The 27,599-nt window shown below is 45.0% G+C and overlaps 2 protein-coding genes across 3 annotated transcripts in view; one reads left to right on the plus strand and one right to left on the minus strand.

Moving 5' to 3' along the window:
• egln1a (egl-9 family hypoxia-inducible factor 1a) overlaps window positions 1-21,053 on the plus strand; it is a 29,198-nt gene extending 8,145 nt beyond the window's left edge. Inside the window, exons 2-5 of the mRNA XM_083658738.1 lie at window positions 13,038-13,157; window positions 19,653-19,789; window positions 20,279-20,346; window positions 20,530-21,053. Of these exons, the coding sequence (XP_083514864.1) occupies window positions 13,038-13,157; window positions 19,653-19,789; window positions 20,279-20,346; window positions 20,530-20,585 (381 nt within the window). The 3' untranslated portion in view covers window positions 20,586-21,053. The remainder of the gene's footprint in view (window positions 1-13,037; window positions 13,158-19,652; window positions 19,790-20,278; window positions 20,347-20,529) is intronic.
• Window positions 21,054-22,195: 1,142 nt separating this feature from the next.
• gpr137ba (G protein-coupled receptor 137Ba) lies at window positions 22,196-27,481 on the minus strand. Of its 2 annotated transcripts, none has more exons than XM_083658084.1 (7): window positions 26,806-27,481; window positions 25,970-26,019; window positions 24,651-24,840; window positions 23,908-24,054; window positions 23,508-23,636; window positions 23,237-23,358; window positions 22,196-23,106 (listed from the first exon to the last, which is right to left on the minus strand). In XM_083658084.1, exons 1-7 carry the CDS (start codon window positions 27,190-27,192, stop codon window positions 22,986-22,988), a joined length of 1,146 nt encoding a protein of 381 aa, XP_083514210.1. In that variant the 5' UTR covers window positions 27,193-27,481; the 3' UTR covers window positions 22,196-22,985. The 2 variants fall into 2 exon arrangements, with proteins under 2 accessions (XP_083514210.1, XP_083514209.1); XM_083658083.1 differs by having other exon boundaries at window positions 24,651-24,873; window positions 26,806-27,480.
• Between the last annotated feature and the right edge of the window lie 118 nt (window positions 27,482-27,599).

A 27,599-nucleotide genomic window follows, 5' to 3' on the forward strand; every position in this document is an offset into this window, starting at 1 on the left:
ATGCCTGCGCCGCTGCCTTTGAAACAATAACAACAGCAGCGCTAGCCGCTAGCTCGTTGCTACACGCTGAAAACGAAGTCTTTTCCTCCTCTAGTCCACAGTGAAAGCCTTTCTCCAGCCAGACTCTCCCAGTCCCTTTGCTGGGAGAGTCTGACAAGTGAGACTACTCAGAGGTGGATCAGAACCTATGAGACAGGCAGTCGTAGTTTCTTGCGAGCGCGTCCTATCAATATTCGTGACAGCGGTTCTTGTGGATTAGCAGTGGCATGTCTTAGTTTTCATTGTGTGAAAAAGGTGATCTGTGAACGCTGATGCTGTGTCTGTATTCCAATACGTCACGTTTTTAAATCAAGGCTTTAGCCCTCAAAGCTATTCATGGATTTCTTCAAGCTAGCTTCAAGCTAGCTTGTTTCTACGCTGTCTTTTAGGCGTGATTGATCACATGAAAGGCGTACACTTCATAATAGGCTGACATAAGTAGACTAGATCTGATCAGGGCTGTCAGGGCGTTTTCACTCCTGCCTCGTTTGGTTCGTTTGAATCGCACTAGAGTTTGATTTCCCCCGTGGTGCGGTTCGTTTGGGCAGGTGTGAATGCAGCAATCAAACTCTAGTGCGCACCAAGATGGACCAAACAACCTGCAACGAACAACCGCCACGAGACCTCTTTGGACGGTAGAAATGAGCGATGAGGAGGACGGGAAGGAGGACGAGGCACCGGTAGGAGAGAAAGGAGCGCTCTGTTTCTAGTCTGAGTCATTCATTAATGATGTGTCCAGAAGATTCCAGAATAGCTGGTTCAGGTACCGTGGGTATTCTGCCCTGTCATCAGTAGGTTTAAGGCTGTTTTATGGTTAGACAAGTGTCAACAGGTGTCTTAGGAAAAGTGTCAGATGAGACAGGCATTTCTGCTCAAACGGTATCGGGAGAGACAAGCTGTCACACACACACACACACACACATACACACACACACACACACACACACACACACACACACACACACACACACACATACACACACACACACACACACACACACTCGAGCTACGGTAATTAATCAAGTTGACATTACAGTAAATTGACGTAATCGTACATACTATGCTTACCTGTCACATAGTCTCAACGCCAGACCCATGAGAGTTCTTAGAGCTCTCTCTGGGTCTGGGACACTTTCCCTCACTTTCCCTCTGTCATTGGCTCTGACCATGTCAATCATAGCGGCTTCCGCTCCCTCCTCCCTGTGTGTTGCTGTGTAAATAGTCCCCAGCCGCCTCAGGGAAAACAACAACGCTAACTAGCTAGCAAGCTAACGCCAGAAACCTACACGCTAGCTCGTTGTTACACGCTGAAAACGGCAAGTTGGATTGTTTGAAACTATTTTCCAAGGGCACTGCCGCTAAGCGCCGCCCATCGCAATCCCACTATGGAGACCTGCGGCACCAGACTCCTCGGACGGAAGGGAGAGGAGGCTGGTGGCCAGCGAGACTACTTGGCCACTCATATGCCAGTGATGGATTCAGTCCTCTCCAATCAGTAACGACTTTGCGATCAGACAACACGGGAGGTGCGCAGCCCATTTTTCGAACCGCTCTCTCATCGGTGCTACGACCTGTCACTCATTCAATTTCAACCCGCCTTCAAAACCAGCAGTGGCTGTTAACTGACACAGACTCACTTATGTAGTATGCGGAGCGCAGCAATTCAACGTAATATTTGAGTGTGGGGTGATACTACCTGTCACAACAGTGTTGGTGTAGTGTTAGTGTTGGTGTGCTGCACAGTGGCTCAGGAGGTCTAGTTAGTGTTGGTGTGCTGCACAGTGGCTCAGGAGGCCTAGTTAGTGTTGGTGTGCTGCACAGTGGGCCAGGAGGCTAGTTAGTGTTGGTGTGCTGCACAGTGGGTCAGGAGGCTAGTTAGTGTTGGTGTGCTGCACAGTGGCTCAGGAGGCTAGTTAGTGTTGGTGTGCTGCACAGTGGCTCAGGAGGCCTAGTTAGTGTTGGTGTGCTGCACAGTGGCTCAGGAGGCCTAGTTAGTGTTGGTGTGCTGCACAGTGGCTCAGGAGGCTAGTTAGTGTTGGTGTGCTGCACAGTGGCTCAGGAGGCCTAGTTAGTGTTGGTGTGCTGCACAGTGGCTCAGGAGGCCTAGTTAGTGTTGGTGTGCTGCACAGTGGCTCAGGAGGCTAGTTAGTGTTGGTGTGCTGCACAGTGGCTCAGGAGGCTAGTTAGTGTCTGTGTGCTGCACAGTGGCTCAGGAGGCTAGTTAGTGTTGGTGTGCTGCACAGTGGCTCAGGAGGTCTAGTTATCAGGAAAAGGATCCTTTTGCTTTTGTCAGCTATATTGGAGTACAGCCTCCTCCTGGCAAGCTCACAGCTCCATAATTAAGCATCTGCTGGAGTGCTTCCTGTAGTGGACGAGGCTGCTGTCCAGTGGAAGGAGATGTTGCTGCCTGTGGGTTTTTACCAAGTATACACTACTACCAATGCTTTCTCATCCATTGCCGAACCAGGTTCACACATCTCATCCACACACACACACTTTCCCAACAGCAACTAAGGCTGGAGATATACTAGCCTCGACGTGAGACTCAGCCTCTCGAAGTAGCACCCCAATATATTATAGCAATACAATAAAACAGTACTTAGCTGACACACGAGGTTGTTGTCCGGGGGATGGGAGAGTTGGGAGGTGTTCCGAAATATTGTGTAGTTTCCAATACCGAGGCATTGTAATCATGCCTGTAATTTCTGTCTTTTCCATTGCAAACCCGTAATTACAGATCTGGAAGAACAGAAAATACAGGCTGGTATTGAGAACTAGACAATATTTCGGGACAACGATTCTCCTATCCGCCGGACAACAACCTTGTGTGTCAGGCAAGTACTGTTTTATTGAGGCCATTTATACCTGGTGTTAACATGCGTTTTCTGCCATCAGATTACAATCAGATTGTGCTTGACCACATTAGCCTGATTTCATTTACACCTGGCGTTAACATGCATTTTTCCTTATCCAGATAACTTAACACCCAAAATGGTTGTCCTCTCAATCCGCATCCGCTGTATCCAGATTGAGAGGACACATTGCATTTACACTTGTGTTCAATGTGTACACAATGCATCCCTGACCACCTCCGGAGGTGGTTTGGCCGATCAGATTGCAATCCTTCTTTTTCCCACATGCGCTTTGTACCGCAAAATGACCGGAACGTGGTCTAATGCCTGCATGTGAGAAAGGCGCCGTGCCGGTATAAGCGCGACCCCGTCGTCCCCGACATTTCACCAGTTTCGAGCCAGTCAGAAGAGCGGTATGCTCTTAAGGGGAAGCAAGTGGAAACGGTTCCAGTCATTTTCCGCGACAGCGGTCCTTCAATCATGGGCGAGGAGTAGCCTACACACGTTGCTTAATGTTCCAGCGGGCATAATCTAATCATTCGCGCACATTAAAGCAAACTGGCGAAATGATCTTGTGATAGCCTAATAAGAGCAGTATGTCAGCTTGCTGATTTCCGAAGGCAACCCCGGACACATCAAACGAAGCCAGTCTGTAAAAAGTGCTTCAACGCGACGCAGGTGAACGGATAAACATCGAACCAGCAACTATTTCTATCAGACACGGATCCCAACTTCTTCAAAGTGCATCATCTAATCATTCACGCACATCAAAGCAAACTACTTCCACATTTCGCTTGTGCATTTGCTTTCTCTACATACATACAAGCGTTGAGCAGCTTGCAAGCCTTTCTCGCTGTGTCTGTCCGTGGCTGCTGCTCTCGAGCAGACAGGGGAGGGGGTAAATCGGCTGTGTTTATTACGCTGGCGGCTTGACGCTGCTCTTAAGTCAAACGAGTGTGATTTATTGTGTGACAACTGACAAGCGAACTTATTTCGAGTTTTGCCGACCCCCCAAATAAGCTCCCCCCTCCCCCCGCCCCCCCAACATACAGGAAAATTCGCTGATAGATTCCCACATGCGCGAGCCGAAGTGTGAAGGGAAATGTCCGATATTGACTTACAGGTAATTTTCCGGTACGCATGTGGGAAAACGGCTAAGTGTCTTGGGGGCGTTTACACCTGGCATTTCAAGTGGTCAAGCATAACCTGATTGCAATCTGATGACAGAAAACGCATGTTAATGCCAGGTGTAAATGGCCTGATTGCTACATGTATCAAGCTGTAAGGCCATTTTAGCGGAGCCTGCAACGCCATATTGGGATGCTACTTGGAGCCTCAGAATGAAGGCTGGGTCTGGCCTCGAGGTTAGAGATATACTGTACGTGCTTTTAATAACTACGCGTTTGCACGTGATGGCTGTCTCAGAGGCCATTTACACCTGGCGTTAACATGTGTTTTCTGCCATCAGATTGCAATCCGAAAAACGGATGCAGGATTCGCACGCGAATGCAAGCATAAAAAGCAAGTATATCTCCGGCCTATCGTATGTATGTATGTACCCAGGCTGGCTTTCCTGTGTGAGTCAGCACGCGGGGGTGGGTGGGGCGGGGAGGCGCGGGGTGTCACTCGCCGAGGATCAGCCAACCTTCCTCACGTTCTGCACGTAGCAAGACCATTAAAATACTGCTCCCTCTGGAGGGAGGCCAGGAGTCAAAGTTTACATTAGTTCACTCACTCTCTTCTGCTGTAGCCCCACCCCTCCGCTTTCTCTGTCTGTGTGCCTCTCTCTTTCTCTCTCCCTCTCTTTTTCTCTCTCTTGCACACACACACGCGCACACACACACACACACACACACACACACACACACACACACACACACACACACACACAAAACAGTGTGTCTTTATGACAGGAAGCCCTTTGTCAGGCGGCGTGCCCCTCACCCGCCTTGAACCCCTGGAGTGACATGCAGCCCCTCCTTGTGTGGGCGGCCGCCATTTTTTTCTCTCTCCCTTTTTCGGGAAGGTGGGCGGGGGGGGCGTTTAGTAGTTCATCAGCCAGTGACACTTTGCCCCCCAACTGGATGTAGGTGATTTGCAGCCTGCTTTCAAGGCCCTGATCGTTGGAAAGATGCCAGCAAAGTGTAGATTGACGCAAGAAACTAGAGCCCGACCGATACTGGATTTTTGAGGCCGATACCGATATTAGGGAGTAAAAAAATTCCGATAATGATATATCGGCCGATATTCTTATATTAAATATACACATTATATTACACAATGTTTTTGCAATGATCCCTCAAATATCAAACAGTTGACAAAGATATGACTTGACATGACTTGAGATATGTAATGTAGGCAGGATATTTTACAGCTTATCAATCAACTTTATTATCCAAAATTACATCAGTGCAGTGAAACGGTAAACTTAACTGGGGATTTAATAATTATAAATAACTAGAAATACAAAAACACAAATATAACAAATATAAAATATCACTTGAATTAAGAAAAAAGATCAAATATGCACAACATGTTGTCTATAACTTAAAGAATACAAAATAAAAAAATTACTAATTACTAATTAATACCGATATATCGGTTATCGGCCAATATCGGTGGACCGATATATCGGTCGGGCTCTACAAGAAACTATGTCAACCACGCTGGGGGAAAAGATTCAGATGGATGTGTGATGTGCACCATTTTCTTCCTCCCACTCATCATAACAAACGATACTCAGGAAGATTTACATTAATGGTGGATTCATGTAAATGTATTTGTATTATACAATTATACAGTGGAGCATAGAATAAAGTATATAGTACATAATGGCTTCACAAAAGGATGCCATAATCCTTTCATTCTTTTGTCCATTGTGTCATAATCAGTATGAGGTTTGAAGTGTAAACAGTACAGCTGAGCTTATATAGAACTGTCTTAATTCTTATTTAATTCCTCGCAGGCAAAATATTTTGAAAAATAAGGTGTCATTTCTCCGCCAGACGCGATATCTTTTTCGAAAATCAATCAACCAGAGAAAGTCTGACATTATTTCCCTTGGCACCGGACCGAGTGAAGGAGTTTAGTCTGCGGTGAGTGTTTATTCTAATGTTGCTATGGTTTATGCTGAACCAAGTGCGTAGAAGAATGTGGTGGAACTCGCCCTTTTGTTTTTCATATCACTGCTTTGACACAATGTACGGGGGCTGAACCTGCCCTGTGTGTTTGTGCACGTTCACCAACATTTTGGGTCTTGTACTCCTCCGCTCGGCTCGTCTGCCTTCCCGGAGCTTCCAGTCAGAGAGCCTTGACTGTAGTAGAACAGGGATACTCAACTTGCTTTGCCCGGGGGCCACTTTCGTGAAATGATAGAAGGCCAGGGGCCAGTTAATAAACAAACAATATACATTTTTCTGTAGCGGATTGTAGGTTTTTGGGGTGCCAGCCGGAGTTTAGTCTGGCACACCGGATAGTTAGTTAGGTTAAGTTAGTTAGGTTAAGTACATACATAAGTGCCTGGGTAGCAAGCAGATGGCGGTATTTGACAATTTAGCAGCTAAATCATAGATTATTGAAAGATATTCCATATTCCAGACTGAAATGCTATAACAGAAGTGGAGTATTGGCCAGAATGACATGAACATTTGGACACTTATTCAGCGGGTGTCTTGCATGTTGCGTTCAGGTGCACTGTAAAAAAAAAAAAAAAAAAAAAAAAATGGAATTCCATCGCGGGCCACACAGGGAGCGCCCGCGGGCCGCAAGTTGAGTATCGCTGCTGTAGGGCCATATGAAATCCCTTATTTATATTATATTATATAATATTATATTATATTATATTTATTATATATTATTTATATTTATATAATGACGTTTTTTCCATTTAAATTTTAATTGAGGGGATCAGTATTTTATTTATTTATTTATTTAGATGACTTTGCTCAGACTCTCAGATAGCTTGACATGTTTCTAAAAGTGAAAACGTAGCATTAGGGTCCCACATAAGAAGGGAATTGTTTCTCTAGGCCTATTTTACAAATCCGCTACGTGGGCTCACCCGTCCTGCAGTTTGCCGAGCTGGCCCTGCAGCTCACATTCGCAGCTCGGCTGCTGTGTGGCCAATGAGACCAGCATCACTGATGATGTCAGATTTTATGCCATCACTGATGATGTTACAGTGGCATTTATGACATCACTGATGATGTCACAGTGGGATTTCATCAGTGGGATTTATGACATCAGTGATGATGTCACAGTGGGATTTATGACCACTGATGATGTCACAGTGGCATTTATGACATCACTGGGATTTATTACATCACTGATGATGTCATAGTGGGATTTATGACATCAGTGGGACAGAGAAACAGACAGACAGACAGAGCCCTAGCTGATGATGATGAAATGATTTAGGTTACTACAATAATTACTACTTTTGATTTTGATAATTACATCTAGCCTGGCCCTACTTGACTGGTGCCACCCAGAGTGATTTAAAGAGAGTGGCGCCAATGGAAGTCCAAAATGCTGAATAAGTCATGTGACTCACGTAGCTATAGTCAGTGTGCGGGGTGAATAGTTCCCGCCAGGAAGTATGTTTGGAAGCACAAAATAAAGCTGATAAATATACTTTTTTTTTTAACAAAGGTTTTTTTTTATTCAAGGTTTTTCATTTCGTAATACAAAGTTTACAATATCAAACTGTATCAAATCCCCTGAACCCCACACCCACCCACCCCACCCCACCAGACCTGTAGAAAGAAAAAACACAAAAACCAAACCAAAAAACAACAACACACATTTATACACTAAGGCGTTACATTTTCAGCTTCCTAACATTCCACGAATGTTAGGAAGGGCTGCCAATTTGTGCCAAATGGCAAAAAATCTCAGTGCAGACCCTTGAATCGAGTACCTGATCTTCTCTAGTTTGAGAAATTGCATAACATCTTTAATCCACTGAGATGAAGTGGGAGGAAGAGGGTCTTTCCACTTAAACAATATTAGTCGTCTGGCTAACAAAGTACAATATGCCATCATGTTGCATTTATAGTTATTTAGTTGGACATCCGGTGGTGCGACACCAAATAATGCTATAAAAGGGGATGGGACTATCGGTTCTTCTAAAATTTTGGAAAAAGTATCAAAAATAAATTGCAAGAAGTTAAGTAATTGTGGACACGTCCCAAACAAATGTAATAAACTTGCAGGAGCCCGTTTGCATCTATCACAGGTTGGATCCAAATCAGGTTTGATTCTGGACAGTCTAACTTTACACCAATGAAGTCGATGTACCACTTTAAATTGTATAACAGCATGTCTTTGACAGATGGATGAAGAATATATTCTGCGAATAATATTTTGCCAAACTTCTTCTGGAATCTGTTCGTTCAAAACCTCTTCCCACCTACTTTTAAGAAAGTCTAAAGCTGCTGAATTATGGAGATTAAGAAGATCATATAACCTGCCTATAACCTGTTTAAAACTCGTCCTGCAAAAAAAATAGAGTCTAATAGGGATGTGGGGGGAAGCAGGGGAAAACAATCAAAGTGTGAGGCTATAAAATTCCGCTGTTGTAAATACCTGAAAAAATGTGTTCTAGGGATATTAAATTTGTTCACCAGTTGTTCAAAGGATGCAAAGTTATTGTCTATATAAAGATCAGATAATGATGCTATCCCACTCCTTGACCAGACCTCGAATGCTCCATCTAAGGTGGAGGGGGCAAACATGTGATTATTAACTATCGGAGCGGATAAAGAAAGACTAGTGATTGTAAATCAACGCCTGAACTGGTTCCAAATTTTCACTGACTGTACCACGACAGGGTTGATACTATAATAAGAAATGTTTTTTTACCATAGGAATTTTGGAGCACAACAAAGCTGGCAAGCAGGTGGGACCACAAGATGCACTTTCCAAGATTAACCACTTAGGAGCTTCAGGACTTACATCCTTCATCCAGTACAACAACGCCCTGATATAAATATACAATTTGATTCTTTAAACATCTTACCCTGGGAACACACCGGTACGTGGAACTTGTGCGCGGCACCTCCGCGCAGAAGGCGCTTAAAGTGTCCACACAGAGAGCGCAGCTCACTTCTCTTTCTCTGCGCGCTCTGCTCGTCCCCTATATATTTTGCCCCAGATCTATCGTCTTCGTTATCGTGGGTAGTAAATAACGACATAAATATATAAAGTAATATGTTTGGGATAACTGTTAATGGCTACCTTCGGCGTTATAAAATGCAATTACATCATATTTATCTCTGTTCTCCTCCCGTTTTCCCAGTGCGTGCTGTTGTAGAGAGAAGGCGAGTCCTAGCTCTCTACTTGTTGCTCCGCAGGCAACAAGCCCCTAGAAGAAGATGGTGGGTTCATGTTTGGGCAGAGCTTGGCATATTTCATCATCTAGTTGCTGAACTGAGGCTAGATCATGATCGGCATCTGCAGTATTTCAGGATGGACGGCCCAAAGATGGATCAACTGCTCTCTCTCTCTTTTCACACTTCCAAAGGGGCAATCAACAACGTAAATAAACATTATTTTACTTTGAAATTGGTTTTATTTGAAGAATGTCCGGTTTCGGAGTTCCTGTCTGCCCTGATCTGATCTGTTCAGCTTGACAGAGTCGCTCACGGGCGCAGAGGTCCGCGCACAAAAATAGAAATCTAGGCTATCCTGTGCGCCCTGAGCGTCCGCGGAGCTGCGCGCAATTCGGTGTGGACTGACAGATCTGTTAACAGGGTGTCCTAATGTAAACTGGCTGCGCACAAGGTCACGCCGCGCAGCTTACGCGCAGGAGACGCTTGCGGTGTGTTTTCAGGGTTACCCTTTCAACGTACATCGCAAACTGTTGTTCAATGGCTGCAACTCGACATCGCTGCTTAGGAAGGCTTTGCTGATTTTCAACCCGCTTTGTATCATTACAATGTCGGTAATATATGCCGGTGAGCAGCCTTTACCTTGTCTTCATGTGTTCCTGCACCGAGACCTCTGCAGTTTATTGCAGGCACTTCTGTGTTAGAATGTTCAGAATGACGCAAAACGCGTCATTCTGAACATTCTGGACGCGGAAGTGAACAGCTGTTCTGCTCGAGGGCGGCTGTTCCAATTATAGATTGTTTCTTTTTATTTTTTCTGTATGTGCATATCCACGGAGAATCTCATAGAGACACTGCGGAGCACATCATCATTCAGAAACCACGCCCAAAACGGGGGGAAACAAAAACTCCCCCCGCCAATCCTGCAGTTCTCCGATGTCACGTGCGTGGTCGCGTGTTGCACACAAGGATCATATGTACTTGACAGCTAGATCCACATTTTTCTTATTCGCCAATTCTCAGTGGCTTCCTTGTTTTCCTCGGGAGTGCAAAAAAACTTTCATTGGCATTTTTTTTTTACATTTGTTGTCTGCGCATCCCACCACACAACAGCCTTTAGCTATGTTTAATTCAAGGAAATGACGCTGGTTTATAGGAGTGAATGGAGCGCTTTCCCCCGTGATGGGCGTGGCCTATTTCATGCAGTGTCTCTGTTGAGAGTCTTAACGAGCGTTAATGACCTATGCCAGCTGGCGGGGGGGTGGAGTTTCTGCAGGCTGACGAAAAAGGATTTCTCAGTGTAGAAACCATAGAGAAGGTAAGCACTGTAAATCTGCTCATCTTACCGAGGTTATAATGATACAAAGCAGGTTGAAAATGGGCAAAGCCTCCCATTAATCCAGAACCTGACTTCTGGGAACTATTGCGAGGTCAAATCCATTGGAGTGAATGGAGATGACGCCACTCTTATATCTCTATGACTCTGGTGCGACCTAGTCACCTATGCTCGTGTGACACACTGGTCTGATATGCTATGCTGTGTCCGTCCAGTCTGATATGATAGACGGTGTAAGACAAACATTTGGCCAGTGTAAGAACACACAAAAAGTAGGTCAAGTTGGATTAAGTCGTCGTTGGAAGTTTTCTTTCTGGTGAGCGGGAAAGAGAAGTGTTTCTGTCCCAATGCTCCTGGCAGAGAGCGCGAGTCCCCAATTGTGGCTTATTCCTGAGGGACTTTGTGTGCCTGATGATGTGTTTGAGTGTGTGTGTCCGCCTGCTGTTTACACACCAAGAAGTTTACGAGAAGTCGTAGGGCTTCACTGCCAACACAGATCATGCACGTCGTGTTAGAGCAGGAAATGGTAAGGGGAAGTCGACATGCAGCACGATATCTCCGGTTTATTTCTCCCGCTGGTTTAAAGTTTAGAATGAGGAACACTTACACAATACAATCTGGCTATGCCAAAGCGGTCTGCTGTATCCACCTGATGTGTCAACAAAGGCAAACTCAACTGCTTCCCCTGGCCTTGTTCTGACACTCCCCGACCAGTGTAGGAAATACAAATAACAATAATTCAGGGCGAGTTCACTTAAAGCAGCTACGAGCAACTTTTTCGATTGTTATTAAACAGTATAAATTTAATATCAATGCATCACATCTTACCTCTAATAGTCGACGAGACCAACGCAGAGTAGTCTCGCTTGAACCCCGAGTGAATCGGCCAGTGTAGTCTGTCTGTGGCCAGGGAAGATCAGGAAGTGAAATGAAACGGTTTGCAGCAGCCACTTCGGCCATAACCACAAAATAACATCCAAAAAACCTGTTAGAATATAACGAGAGATGTTCCCGAGAATATGCGTGGCGTTCACATTGTTTATGCTATGTTGCTAGGCAGCGTGAACGGGGTAGGCAGGCAGCTGCGTTTCACTTCCGGGTTTCACTTCCGGGTTAGCCGGTCCGGCGGTAACGAGAGAGAGAGAGAGAGACCCCTGTTGACGCGAGTTTAGACAGACACAGACTTAATAATCACTAAAGGGAGCAATCTCCGATTCACACGGCTTTGGTCTCAGCTACTATTATAGGTAAGATGTGATGCATCAATATTGTAATTATACTGTTTAATAACAATCGAAAAAGTTGCTCGTAGCTGCTTTAAAAAATCATTTAAGAAGCATAAAAGAAGCCTAGTGTGAACAATACTGTTTGTGTGAGTGTGTTTGTCGTCTTCTGGCAATCAGCTTGCATGTGCCGACTGCCGAGTGTGTGTGTTATCAAAATCTTTGGGCAATTTTTGCCCCTCGATCACAGTTTTTAGTAGGGGCATTTCTGAGATTTCTTGGGGCATTTTTGTTCCGGCTAATTTCCTACACTGCAAAGCACCACAAACTGATGCTTATGTTTATAAACTTGGCACAAAAAGTTTGGAAACTTGTGTTTGGAAGATCATATCTGTATCTCTGCTGTTACTGTATCCTCAGTGTTGTATCTTATCTTATATGAAAGACTGTTCATTTCCCTTCGCAACGCTGTCTCTAGGGATGGACCGATGTGAACATTTTGGCCCACACCGATAACCGATATTAACACCGCGGTTATAGCCGATAATCGAGTCGATATGATCTGTTAAAAACACATTTCTGTGATAATAAAATGGTGTACATACTGAAATTAAATCGTTTCAGCGAAGAAAAGAAAAATGATAAAATAAAATCGGTTAACATATAGTTTGATCGATCAAATTATTAACGATCAATTAATTGATTGTTGATGAATCATTAACATCCCTAATTGGTAGGACACTTTTGATGTTGTTGGCGCTACTGACATAATCAGCTGTGCTGCTCATCTGACAAATGCAGGATCCTTACAAATGAGACAGCTTTGCGAAGGGAAATGAACAGGCTTCCATATAAGATAAGATACAATACTGAGGATACAGGAACAGCAGATTTGTGAGCAACACACACACCCGCGCGCGCCAATAGAGCAGGCAAGGTCACGCAGCAGCCGAGCTGTGGGCGAGGCCGCCTAGCGGCCGAGCTGCATATGCAAGCTGCAGGGCGAGCTGGCGAGCCTAGGAATCGAGCGAGATGCCTAGTATATACACACACACACACACACACACACACATACATACATACATACATACATAGATACATACATACATATATCCTTCACATTGAGATTAAAACCTCTTACAAGTGAGACCTAGAAGTTTGCATTTACGCACTCAAACACTAACTTCTCATGACCCTGACTGAGATCTAAACATGGCTTATAATCTGTCTTTTCTATTTTGTCCTCTTGTGTTTTCAGGCGATGGTGGCATGTTACCCAGGAAATGGGACGGGATACGTACGCCATGTGGATAACCCCAATGCTGATGGACGATGTGTCACATGCATATATTACCTTAATCTGGACTGGGACGTCAAGGTATTTTTTTAGTTGATTAGGATCCCCATTGGCTGCAGCAAATGCTACAGCTATTCTTACTGCGGTCTGACACATAAAATTATACATTACAGAACAATGTGTTTTCACAGCACCCCAAGTGAGTCATAGTCATTTCAACATACAAATGTGAGACTTTGAAATTGTCTAAATTGATATCGTAAAAAATGCTTGATTTTGAGTTGGCGTGTAGTCAGAGTTGTCCTGATCTCAAATATATCAGTCCTTGTCAGAACTTCTGGAGCAGTTTATTTTACAGCAGCACCCCACGCTTTAAAAAGGAAGCCATTTGAAGGTACAAATGAGGGACTTTAACTTTGAAATTCTCTAAAATAATACCCTAAAAATGCTTGATTTTGAGTTATGCAGTCAGTGTTGTCCTGAACTCAAATATATCAGGCATTTGGGGGGCGCCAAAATCTATCCTCTATGCAGGAAACACCCTGACTACGTCAAATTCTCTTTTTTCTTAATTTGTTGCTAATATTGATTTAATTGTGATATTAATAATTTAATTTAATTGTGATACTATATCACTTATATTGAAATTGATGTAAGTTGATATAATCATTCACCAAACGGAAAATAATTACGTAAACAAATAGGTGTTGGTTCTGGTCTTCCTATGACAGTCCTTGGCCATTTCTCAATACCAAGAATGCATTCTTGTTCTTGTGTTCTTGGGGAGAACATTCTTGCTAGTCGTTCTTGGAAGAATGAACTTGCTAGGTCACAAGCACACATAACGCTGTTGGCAGTTTGAGATGATGCGTTCTTGAGGGTATTGCGCAATACCAGCGCAGAGGCCACCTGCAGTACTACACAAATAAAAAGCTCAGCTGATGTAGATGCAGCTAATTGTGCTCTGGAGCTTGTCATTTTTCGCCATAAATGTTGGTAAAGTGGCACTTATTGAAACCTACTACCCTGCTTGCATCAAAAGTCATCCGAAATTAATTTAGTGATGAAATAAAACTTTAAATTGTAAAAAAACTTCCCGGAGCTTATGGCGTCTTCTCTGCTGCGTTCTGCCTCCGCTTATGCCGAAATGAATGCTGGGATATGTGCCTTGCCAAGTTGACACAAGTCACCAACCAGAGCATCCTCGGTAAAGTGGGCGTGTCGAGAACACATCCGGGAATTTGAAGCGTTCTTGGCAAAATGTGAACTTTGCATTGGAACAGTACTTGGGCTGCGACTGATGACGTTTCACAGAGACACAAGAACGCAAGACCCCTTATTGAGAAACGGCCCTTGTCTCTAAGGCGGAGCCGTGACCTCACACACCTTACGTTACCCCTGGTGGAGGGGAGTGGTAGAGGTTGTGTGTCAGTACGTGCTGTTGGGCCACTCTCCTTGCTGTAATCCCATTAAAATGCAGGGATCCTGCTAATCCAGCCACACCCGAGCTCCCACACATCCATCATCTTCCCCCAGGAAGCAGGTTTAGTACGCAGACAGACAGGTGGAAGTCATGAGGTGTTCCTGTTCTACTTTATTAGGAACATATCGTTCTTAGAAAAGGTGCATGTGGACCAGACACCATTTGCACATAATTCTTTTGGTGTTTTGATGTAATTGGGGCATTAGATAGATGGTTGGGTGCTGCTGCAACAGGACAATTCAGATATATATTCAGATAAGTGTTTATCACAGAAAGGTATGATACATTAACTTTCAAATAGCCTATGAGCTTTCCGAGCACCATCGTATTGTCCTATGTGGCAAACCCTACACATCAGGACAGGTGCTCCAAGCTACTGCCTGCCCCAGGTCTGACTGGAGACACAGACATAAGCTACTGCCTGCCCCAGGTCTGACTGGGACACAGACATAAGCTACTGCCTGCCCCAGGTCTGACTGGGACACAGACATAAGCTACTGCCTGCCCCAGGTCTGACTGGGACACAGACATAAGCTACTGTCTGCCCCAGGTCTGACTGGGACACAGACATAAGCCACTGCCTGCCCCAGGTCTGACTGGAGACACAGACATACAGTAAGCCACTGCCTGCACCAGGTCTGACTGGAGACACAGACATAAGCTACTGTCTGCCCCAGGTCTGACTGGAGACACAGACATACAGTAAGCCACTGCCTGCACCAGGTCTGACTGGGACACAGACATAAGCCACTGCCTGCCCCAGGTCTGACTGGAGACACAGACATAAGCTACTGTCTGCCCCAGGTCTGACTGGAGACACAGACATACAGTAAGCCACTGCCTGCACCAGGTCTGACTGGGACACAGACATAAGCTACTGTCTGCCCCAGGTCTGACTGGAGACACAGACATACAGTAAGCCACTGCCTGCACCAGGTCTGACTGGGACACAGACATAAGCTACTGCCTGCCCCAGGTCTGACTGGGACACAGACATAAGCTACTGCCTGCCCCAGGTCTGACTGGGACACAGACATAAGCTACTGCCTGCCCCAGGTCTGACTGGGACACAGACATAAGCTACTGCCTGCCCCAGGTCTGACTTGAGACACAGACATAAGCCACTGCCTGCCCCAGGTCTGACTGGGACACAGACATAAGCTACTGTCTGCCCCAGGTCTGACTGGGACACAGAATCAGAATCAGAATCACTTTTATTGCCACAGTATGCAAGTTACATATGAGGAATTTGTCTTAGTGTCTGTATGCAGCGTAGCGGTTACATCAATATACAGGGATAAGAAGTAGGAAGATAACTAAAGGTAATCGCAAGGTTGCAAGTGCAATCAAATCAAATCAAATCAAATCGAGTCAATATATACAATATGTACATGAGTGGTGAAGTGTTCTGTGGATGATAAATATAAATTTACGTTGGATTTACATGAGATTTACAGACTGAGTTACTGTAAATATACGTTAAATAGGCAGTGAATTTACATGAATTTACAGTCAGTTAGATAAGAGTTTACATTGAATGTACATGAAAGTTACAGGCTAAGTTAAATAGGCATTAATGTGCAGGGAATTTACATCAATGTACCAGTCCCAGTTAGACAGGCATTAAATTAGATACAGTATGAGTTCCAGTTTTATGGGGGGGGGGGAGTTCAGTTGAGTTTAGGAGGAGGTAGTGAGTTTGTGTGTGTGTGTGGGGGGGGGGGGGGGGGCTGTTGGTGAGGCCCTTGGCGGAAGGGGTTTCCGGGCCTTGTTGGTGAGGCTGATGGCGGTTGGGAAGAAGCTGGTCTTGTGGCGGGTGGTGCCTGCCTGCCCCAGGTCTGACTGGGAGACAGACATAAGCCACTGCCTGCCCCAGGTCTGACTGGGAGACAGACATAAGGACGCACAACACAAGCCTGCCCTTAGCCGCACTTTGCGTTGTTTGTCACATTCCTGGAGGAAAATCCTATCTAGGCTACACGATGCCTTTTGAGTCAAAGGTCACTGGCTGAGTAGGGCAGGAACTCACCCCTTGAATATACAGTAAGTGGAAAAACAGGATGTTGCACATCAGGAAAGAACGATAGTTCTTTACGAACAGAAAGCAACAACTGTAAAATGGACGGATTGTTTTCAGTGTTTGTCTGTTGCTGGTGACGGGAAGGACGACACGTAGGTGCGTGAGAGATTGTGGTCCAGCCTCTCCCTCAGACACTCGACCTCCAGACCTGCTCAGGGAATTATCTAATTACAGGAAACTCTGTTTTGCCTGTGGAAGATAGTGTGTGGTAGAATGGCTAGGCCTAATTCTCTCTGCTGGTGTTGAGTGGTGCTAAACAGAGGCTAGTCATTAGCTTAGCATCACAGGGAATTCCACGCTGCAAGAAGAGTTGAATGAACACATGGCTGTGAGGGGACGTATCATCTACTGTTGGCACTTTTGACAAAAGAACCACAACTAATGGGTAATTTGTTATGACTAGTGCAGTGTCCATAAGTTTGAAGTCGATCAGTCGAACAGTTTTTCAGATACGTGAAAGCCTCGTTCTGATTGGTCGAATTGCACGAAATTCTGAATTTCTGCACTGCGCTGTCTTGGATCCCCAGCAGTGTACCCGCCAAGTTTGAAGTCTATCGCACGTTGCCAGAAGAGGGTGGGGCTATGACTATGTGCGTGTCTGTATTATTGCATGAAATTTGGCACCGCACTCTTGTCGGGTTTCCCAGCAGCGCACCCATCAAGTTTGAAATCGATCGGCCGGTTCTCGAGATAAAGCACTTTTTGTGTTGCCAGTAGGGGGCAGTATGACTAGGCGTGCGCACTGCACTCCATCAGGTCCCCCTCAGTGCACTCCCCGCGTTTGAAGTTGATCCAATGAATGAATGAATGACTTTATTTTGGATAATGAATGACATTATTTCCATCATGGTCCCTGGTCTTATAAAAACATGTCATACAGTAACACACAACATCAGATAAACAATACAGAACAATCAAGGACAAGAGGCACATTTTTTTTATTCTTCATTATTCTCAAATACACTACTGCCGCATGCGCTAGGACGCGTCATCAGTGATGTTATCTGGGGTCGTAAGGTGTTTCGGTCTGTCAACATCATACACCCTCACCCAGTAGACCCAGCCGAGGCCAATTAAGACCCCGACTCGCGTCCCAGAAGCCGCTCACGGATCAGCTTTACTACTCTGTCTGCAACGTTGCCCGCGGGAGGGGTAAGAGAGAACGCCCAATCCGCTGCAATAGAGCTAGTGCTACGCCGCAGTATTGGCCCTTCGGTGCATGGAGGATCTAGGCTCTGTGGGTTACTCCCGGCCGTGCTCCTCCTTCGTCTCACCAGACCCTCCCGTGGCAAAGGCAATCCAGAGGCTGAGAGGATGCCTCAAAGACGCCTCAAGAGGGCCTGTGCGCTGCACGTCATTTACCTGCGTCGAGCACCTCGCTCTAGCCTGAAGGACCCCAGGCCGCGCCGATCTTTGCGCAGATTTTCAGGAGGCTAATCCGTAGCGTTTGTGGATTTCTCCCTCACGAGAGAGCCAAGATGGGGTGCTAATCCCATCCCGTACCGGTTGCCGTCTCTCCAGCCGTCAACTGTCGTCAACAAGAGACATAAACCAACAGAGCATAACTCCGGGAGGCTCACGTGTTACTCTAGTTTGCTCAATACAATTTTTTTCTGAAGGTTTTCAAAACCATTCAGAGAACGGTTCTTGAGGTACGTGAAGGAGAGACAGACATACAGTACACAGTCACAGTTGTCGGCTGTTTCTCTGTATGTACACTGTACAGTATACTAAATATTTCCCTGTTTAGACTTTTAATGGTTTGCTTTTGATCAAGCAAGCTCTTTCATGATCTGTATTGTTATGTTCACTTGCTGCCCCTAATTATTCAAATAAGCCATGTTCTGACACCCTGTTGGACATGTGAATATGTTAATTGCTATCTGGTCTCTGATTGGCTGTTTTCATCAGGTGTGCGGTGAGCTCTCCTCTTTTATAGAACCTGGTTGCCTGGATACCGATGCTTCATGAGACAATGAGATGGCTTTGGAATGTCCATGTTCAGTTCCAGTTATTACCTCCACCAGTGTAGTTGGCTGGGAGGAGGTCATGTTTTCACCCGTTTGCTTTCAGTGAGATGTGATGAACATTTCTTCAATTGCAATTCTGTCCTAAAACTGCAAAATGCAGGTTTTAACTATGTTGAGTATGTGGATTGTAAATGAGGGATGGGCATTGAATTGCTTTCCCAAAACAAACACTAGGGCCGCACAATTAATTGCAGATAATAATACTAATAATCATCATCATAATCATCATAATCATCATCATCATCATCATCATCATCATCATAATAATAATGATGATGATAATGTGCTAAAAATCAATGGCACATTCATTGGCAATCAGAAAAACTGCAGTCCTTTTTCTCTTGTTCCACCATTGGCATTCACCTCATTGAAAGTGCTGCAAATATAGGGATTGCGTGACTCTGATAAAGGGCGTGAACCTTTTCCCTCTGCTGGCTGTGCGTGTGAAGACGGGCCTATCGTATCGGCCATGTGAGAGTTGAACCACCACACAGTCGCTGCAATCTGCTTTTCCACTCTCCAGGTCCGTTATCCCGCCAGCACACTTTTCCTGTGGCTTATTCTTCCCATCCCTCCACAGGAAGGCCGTCCCCCCCGCTGCTGCTTCCTATCCTGAGCTTTCCTCCAGCGGGACAAGCCTTTTCCTTAACATTGTGTCGTCCCATGTTTATAATTGAACAAACCTCATTATACACCGTGCGTAGTTGAATGGCATCTTTGTAAAATAGATGTCGTTTTTAGAGGATGGTTTTATTTTGAAGGTTTTTTTTACCCTGACCTTTGACCCTGAATGCGTGCCTATTTTGGAATGTGGGTGACCCCTATGGGAATCAAATCCCAATATATATGGTGAGCTCCATTGCAAAAGACTCCACTAAAGTGTCTTAAGTGCTGGCTACAGTTTTGTCTATTGCTACTATTGCTTTGTCCTGAGTTGTATTGTATACACAATGAGACCGTTTCTTCTTGTTCTGCTCTTCCAGGAACACGGCGGCCTTCTTCGAATCTACCCAGAAGGAAAGGCCCAGTTTGCCGACATTGAGCCCAAATTCGACCGGCTGCTGTTCTTCTGGTCGGACAGACGGAACCCTCACGAGGTCCAGCCCGCCTTCGCCACCAGGTCAGCGCCCCGCACCGCCCTGTGCATGTCCAACGCCCATCTCTCTTGTATGACCATATGAAATCCCCCCCCCTCAAATTCTTAGTTTTTTCCATTTTAATTTTAATTTAGGGGTTACGATCTATATATATATATATACATACAGTATATATATGTATTTTACGTGGCTTTGGAGACAACCGCTTCCACGTTTCTCAAAGTGGAAACCAATTTGTGAGGTGACGTAAGGGGCGCACGCTAGACCACGCCTATTTTACAATTAGGAAATCATTCAGCTTACTACAATAATTAGGTCTACTTTTGATTTAGATAATTAGGCCTACTTTTTTTTTTTTATCAATTTCAGCCAAATTATCGAGAATTCTGCAATATTCCATGTTGATTCAATTTTTATTACCAAATTCCATGATTTCGTCCGTTTTTTCTGCATTGTGGAAATCATATGGGCCCTAAACTTGCGCCATCTGACTGCCTCCTCTGTCTCCGCAGGTATGCCATCACGGTGTGGTATTTCGACGCAGACGAGCGAGCCAGAGCGAAAGAGAAATACTTAACAGGTAGGCTTTGATGTGCAAAATCCTGTTCCTGTTATCTCAGCCTTACACGGTGGGTTTTTTTCGTGACGCTTTTTTTGCACGGCATCGTTTTGTGTGTTTGTTGACTTTATCCACTTCCATGTAGCGCACAATTACAACACAAGTGGGTGGCTTTTCTTTTCTTTCTCCTCTTTGTGTGTCCAGGTGCTGGAGAAAAAGGAGTCCGGGTGGAACTCAACAAACCATCAGAACCCAGCTAGCGGGAAGCCCACGTCCCCTACAAACAGCCATCAAGTGCTCTGTCCTGAGAATGTGGCCTACTGTATATAGTGAGCGTGTGTGTGTGTGTGTGTGTGTGTGTGTGTGTGTGTGTGAGTGTGAGTGTGAGTGTGTGTGTGTGTGTGTGTGTACATGGCTAAACAGGGTGGGTGGAAGATCCATGCGTAGAAATACCGATTTCTCCTCGCATTTGGACAAACCTGGGCAACCCAGCTGACCTTGAATGTTATGATATTGTGCTGCAAAGACTGTTTTAGGGACATTTTTAGAAAATAACTCTTGACAGGAATCAAGCTGAGAAAGACTAAAAGACTTCATCTGTAATTGTTTTTTGCAGTTAATTCCTTAAAGGTACAGTGTTCTGCATTATGCTTGATGTGTTCATGCTTTTCACATGGAATAAGCTGTTATAAGCTACGGTAAAAATGTGCTTGAGTTTTTGATAACGTGAGGAGTGATCTGAATTAAAAACACATTTTTCTGAAACGACTTCTGGCTTTAGTTTGAGTTCATTTTGGAATGCTATCCATGTTATTTGTGATCTCGCTCTCCCTACTCCCCCTCTCCTGTCAGTCACATTAACTATTTTGAGTGTCCAGTTCCAGCTAACAGAAATGTTATCAATATTATGACTATTAAACTTCTAGAGGAAAAGACATTGGCTCTCAGGCTTGTGGTCAGAGTTCAGATATGTACATATTATTTGCCTCGCCTGGTATCTCTTGGCACTATTTGTTGTCACACACTGTCCTCTGCAGGAGGCTTACTAGCAGTGCACCTGGTAGTATTGCTGAATTTTACAGCATTCAAAACACATGTTAGCTGACTGTTGCCTTTCAGAAATAAATTATTCTGGTCTTTCAATAAATATACTATATATATACATATATGAAGAGTTCATTTGCAAAAACAGGTAAACACCATTCTTAAAATGAATAAACAACACCTGTTTGATACTCCCTGGACTGCACATACAAAACATTTTTGAGGTAATTTATGTGAAAATTACCAGATGAATATGTTTTAGTTGTGATTGATAGTAAAAATGTACCAAAAATAAATAAATTACAATATAAATACATCAATATCTAATTTGAAACCATAAAAAATACAAACTGATACCTGTTTTTGCAAATGAACTCTCTATATATATATATGTGTGTGTGTGTGTGTGTGTGTGTGTGTGTGTGTGTATATGTATGCATATATATATACCGTGTGTATATATATATATATATATATACACAGGATGTATATATATATATATACACAGGATGTATATATATATATATATACTGTGTCCCAAGCTAAGCAGGGACAATGCATGAGCTTGGGAAAGGGTAGAATATGGGGGCTTATGGGATCATTTTAATGATCAGAACAACCTTTGATTTACCTCTATCAGTGGCTAAGTGAAGATCTCATGTGTCCTGTCCGGATAGGAATAAATTGTGATGTCATAGACATTGTGACATCATCACTGAGGTCATAAATTGTTCTCTGACAGTTTAATAGGCAGCACCCACCTTGATCTAGTCGATCTATCACAAAATGATTTGCGATACTGGAAATGAACTGATTTCATCACAGCAGCAATAAACTGTATTTATTAGGAATTAAATGAATCTCTCATCCATATAACACAGTTGTATGAAAGAGTACACGTGTCCATATGCGATACATTAACATAATAATACAGCACATTATTACATTTAAAGATTCGGAAATATATATTAAGCAGTGTTCTCATAAACTACAGTGAAAAACTTTTAGGTGTCGTCAGAAGGAATCAGATCATATAGTTTTGTACAAAGAGTGTGCAAATTAATGTCCCGCAAGAGGACCTTCATATACAGGTACTGGCCATGGAAGGGATAGCCTTATTCGCTACTTACCAAAGATGATGTTGATTAGTAGAGTTGTCCATCATAGTAGCTCTGGAAAGTTGGGCAAAAACTGAAATTGACATTGTGTGCACTGTGGATGAAATGAGTGAGCCTCAGTCAGCTTGTACCTACAGGAGCGTGATCCCATTGACCGTGCATTCATTTGTTTTTGTCCAACTTCCCAGAGCTGCTATGAGGAACAGCATGGACTGTGCTGAGCAAGAACTCCATCAATCAACATCATCATCGGTAAGTAGCAAATAGGGCTACGCTTTAAAAAAATGTGAACTATCCCTTTAACTCTTGTTTTCTAGACAAAATAGATAATGCAAAATAGAATGTATCAAGTCTGTGTGGGGGGAGGGGGGGGGGCGTCGAGTCCTGTGTGCCTCAGTCTGTTAGCCTCTGTCAGTCCCCTCTGTCAGTCATCATCAGAGGGGAAGAGTGCAAAAAAAAACAAGCCACAGGTCAAAGGTGAGCCGCCGAGAGCTGCAGTCAGTAAGGGTTGAGCTCCTCTGGAGGTGGAGGGAGGTGGAGAGCGTCCTCCCCAGTCCCTCCCATGTAGGCAGTGATGCTGCTGCTACGGCTCCCCCACTCGTAACTGTCGGCCGCCAAACTGGGATGAAAACAAGACATCCATTATCATCCTGTTGTTGAAAGCACGCCCTTTAACCTTAATTTCTACCCGTTTACCGTAGTCCCATAACGTGCGCACTGTTTTGAGAATCATATCAGGGTGTTGTCACCTGGCTTGGATGTTCTGGGGGATGATGCTCCACGCCAGGTCGTCGTCGCTGTCGTAGCGCCGCGGGTTGTCGAAGAAATAAGCCCTGGAGGAGAAGACGTGCCCTGGGAGCCCCGAGCCACTCTGCAGGCCGAGCCGGACATAACATGACGCGTTAGATATTTAGCATTTAGGAAGATATGTCGTGAAATATGATGGCGATACAAAACCCACAGATAGAATTTTGCGCGGTTCCTTTATGGCAAATAAGACGAGGTAATCCCTCAGCTCACCCGGTCTTGGTTGGGCCGCCGGACTCTGAAGAAGAAAACGACCAGAGACGTGGGGAGCAACTCCCATACGAACAAGATCACCCCGAAGACAATGTAGCCAGCATCACCCAGAGTCGACCGCAAGTCTGCCTGAGAGAACATACAGTGGAGATTGAAAAGGTGGGTAAAGTAGTATTCTGTGATCATCACAAGGTAAAGAACTACTTCTATATACAAAAATCTGTAATATTTTGAAAAGTGTTAATTTTTCCTTAGTACCACTTATGCTACTGTAGGCTACACTATAAATCTACATCAAAAAGAGTTATGTTCAACTGGGTATTGGTCTGAACTTTGCTTTGGGAAAAGGCACATCCTTTTCGCACTATTTCTGTTTCTCATTTGTCCTTTGGTGGTTTACCTGGTCTGAAACATTGTACCAGTCGTAGTCGAAGGAGTTGATGCGTTTGTTGGAGAGACCCAGGACGACCAGGTTGTAGCAGGCCCTGGATGTGTACAAGAGGATGACTGTGGCTCCTATGACTGTCACCTGGCACACTGACGTCCCCTGCACACATGTAAGAGTTTCAATGCGAAGTCGGATATCACCCACCACACATGCCCTTTTAGGAAGAACGCTATGAAATGAAAGAAAACCTCTGTTTTAATCTGAGGACAGGATTGACTCATTCGAGGAGTGAGTCATGAGTTTCTGGCAACAGTTCTTTCTCAAAATAGTTGTTGGTTGGTTGGTTACTGGTACCACCGCCAACGGAGTTCATGTTTTCGCCCCCGTTTGTCTGTTTGAGAGGATGTCTCAAAAAGTTCTGAATGGATTTGCAGAAAACTTGCAGGTCATGGGGTCAACTTAGAACGGATTCACTTTCCATGCCCACTGGCCAAAACTACTAAGTCTAACTAACTTCCACAGATTCATATAACACCACAAAACTTGTAGAAAGGTTGGGGGAGGTGAATGATGTTATTCAAGCTTACACATGCACAGCCAGTCATGCACAAGGAAGACACTGCATTGCTAAGTCTTCACAAAGGTGCTATATGTAGCCTACAATAGTTTTTGATTTCAGGAACCATTTTTGTTGTGATGATGATGTCAGAATGCATATCTTATTTGATATTCCTCTACTTTTTCCAAATGTTCACCTTGGACTCCAGGTAAATGTTGGCCAGTGACATCTTGGCGATCTTGTAAAGGCACAGCGAGAGCGAGACGGCGCACAGCACAAAGAGCGTGTCGTTGATGGCGACCCTCACGAGCACGACGGTCCGGGGCTCCGCAGAGGACATCCTCACCAGCAGGGCACACGCCAGGTTCACGACCAGAAACACCAGGCTGATGGAGAGGAAGAGCAGGTACAGCGGCAGCCTGGGGATCCGATCAGGTAACGACAATACGGGAACTCAGTGTTATTATACACGTATCCATCACACGATCGCAGAAGTGATTATAGTGCACACTTCAGCTATTATTTTCACGTTGGTTTACTTCACTTTAAACTTGACACTTTTGGATCATGCTATGCAAATCATTCACTAAAGATTTTGTTCAAACTTTATTTTGATAGTTCAATGTTGATACTCATATCAAGTGACTATGATATGGCACTAAAACGTCAACTGAGTTTCAAGTGAAAAGTAGTCTGTAGTAGATATTCAGTGTCTGGGCTAGGGTTATATCGCTAACGCCTTAGACTACAGCCCACAAACTACCCTGTAAGTACAGGGTAACAAGATCTCTGCTCACAGGGTAAGTACAGGGTACAAAATCTGTATTTAGAGGGTAGGTACGGGGTACAAGATGTGAATTTACCCTGTAAGCACAGGTACCAAATCTACAGGGTAAGTACAGGGTACCACATCTGTGCTCACAGGGTAAGTACAGGGTACCACATCTGTACCACAGGGTACAAGATGTGACTTTACCACACCCCTGTAGTTACACTGTAGTTACTATGTAACTACGGGGGAATTGACACTGCTTTAGAATACAGCCTGTGCCCCTGTAGTTACACTGTAGTTAGTATGTACCTATGAGGGAATTAACACTGCTTTAGAATACAGGCCGCGCCCCTGTAGTTACACTGTCATTACAGGGTAATTCACATCTTGTACCCCATACTTACCCTGTAAGTCCCTTCTTGTACCCCATACTTACCCGGTAAGTACAGATTTTGTACCCCGTACTTACCCTGTAAGAACAGATCTTGTTACCCTGTACTTACAGGGTAGTGTGCGGGCTGTATTCTAAAGCGTTACCGTTATATCTTAGGGTTGGGGTTAATGTTAGAAATAGGGGTGGGTTTAGGTTTAGAATGGGAATTGGCTAAGGTCAGGGTTATATGGACCAAATAAGCATGTGATACTTGGTTGAACTTCTACTTTGTGTCACCCGATGTAGTTGAGTACCAACACTGAGCTATCCAAATAAAGTGTAACAAAGACTTTCCGGTGATTGGTCTTACCTGTATCTCACAAGCTCTGGTGCATATTTAGACTTTGCCTTGAAAACAACCTGTCGGGAGAAAATCATTTATTACAAATAATTAAAAAAAAATGGAACAAAGCAAAATGCGTCATACTATTATGAAAAGCCATTTTCACTTCTGTATTCTGGCTCCTCAGGAGAACCAAAAGTTCTTCTGAAACAGGAACCTGTCTATTATTCAAAATAGCCTAGTTTGAAGTGTAGATAGTAGCTACGCAGTTACCAGACATCAGTGCCACGCGTAAGGCTTTGCACCTCACCTGTCTGTCACCCGCAACTGTTGCTCAAATCAGCGCAGCAGTGTTATGCTAAAATAAGCATTAGGTAGAGGCTAAAGCAGAGATCAGTATGATCTGCTGCTTGGATTACATCAACAGATAAAGGATGCGAGTGTATTACACTGGTACACACTTTTATTACAATATTGAAGCACATTGTTTACCAGACAGCTTTCTGTCAGGTGTCGTCATATTGCTGACGATGAGCGTTATGGTCAATGATAAACCAGTTGTGGGACTTTCCTAAGTGCAACTCTCAGGCAAATCAGGAAGTGTGATTTTGATGTGGCATTTTGGTCATTTTCTCCAAAAGCTTCCCAGCCTCTGGTTCACATGAAGGTGATGATGGTCTCACTTACTGGACAGGCACTTCTGTGTGTGATCTCAGATCTCAGTAAAACAGTGGCTCCTGAATCACGACACACATCTCTTCAGACTCCATTTTCAGAATAGCATACCTGCCAGGCCAACGCTGCAGGTGGCGCAGCAGCAACGTGACACACATGAAACCCGCTCCCTGTTCGAGCCCACTCACCTGTGCAAAGTAAAGGTTCATGAGGCTGAGGGTGAAGAACTGCAGGCAGACGGGGAAGCAGTAGAGCAGCCAGAAGGGAAAGGGACCCAGAGTGTTGGCCGTCACGAAGCTCCTGAAGTAGAAGGAGAAGAGCACGGTGCGCAGCGCTGACCACAGCAGGCAGAGGAACAGGAACACGGTCTGGTAGCTGAAGCGCTTGTGTCGGTAGCGCAGGACCAGCCACAGCTGCACGTAGATGAAGACGAAGAGCAGCGAGTAGAAGATGGTGTACACCACCGTCAGGCCCAGCGTGACGTAGGGGGGCACGGCCGGGCTGAGGGTGGGGGGAGGCAGGGACTCGTCCTCCGGCGGCGGCGGCGGCTGCTGCTCCCTCTCCCGGGCCTCCATGTCTGGCTCTCCCTGCGCCGGCCGGGGGAAGGAAGCAAAGGCTCGGGGGGCCTCTCCTCTGCGGTGTTCGTGCAGGCTGATTCCCTGGTCTCTCTCTTCCCCCCTCCCTCCCCGTCTTCCTCGACTACAGCTCTGCACGCACAGGCTGCACTCACGCCCCGGCAGAGAGAGAGAGAGAGAGAGAGAGAGAGAGAGAGAGGATGAGGAGGGAGAGAGAGGGCGTGAGATGGGAGGGGAGGAGGAGGGGGTGGTGGGTGTCAGGAGCAGGGAGAGGAGAGAGGCAGGGGAGGGGAGAACAAGGCTAACTTCCTGCTGCAGCGCTGTGCGAGCCAGAGGCCGGGGCACATGATCGGTGTCGAGAATGAGCCGTTTGTCAGGAGGAGCAGTGCAGGAAGCTGCGCCGTGGC

Source organism: Poromitra crassiceps, assembly GCF_964638095.1.
Source record: "Poromitra crassiceps genome assembly, chromosome: 22".
Lineage (NCBI taxonomy): Eukaryota > Metazoa > Chordata > Actinopteri > Beryciformes > Melamphaidae > Poromitra > Poromitra crassiceps.

Coding starts and splice junctions, on each gene's coding strand:
- gpr137ba (XM_083658083.1), bottom strand. CDS start 27,192: ATGGAGGCCCGGGAGAGGGAGCAGCAGCCGCCGCCGCCGCCGGAGGAC. Junction 26,020..26,805: donor TGAACCTTTACTTTGCACAG/GTGAGTGGGCTC, acceptor TTCTCCCGACAG/GTTGTTTTCAAGGCAAAGTC. Junction 23,359..23,507: donor GGCGGCCCAACCAAGACCGG/GTGAGCTGAGGG, acceptor CTCGGCCTGCAG/AGTGGCTCGGGGCTCCCAGG.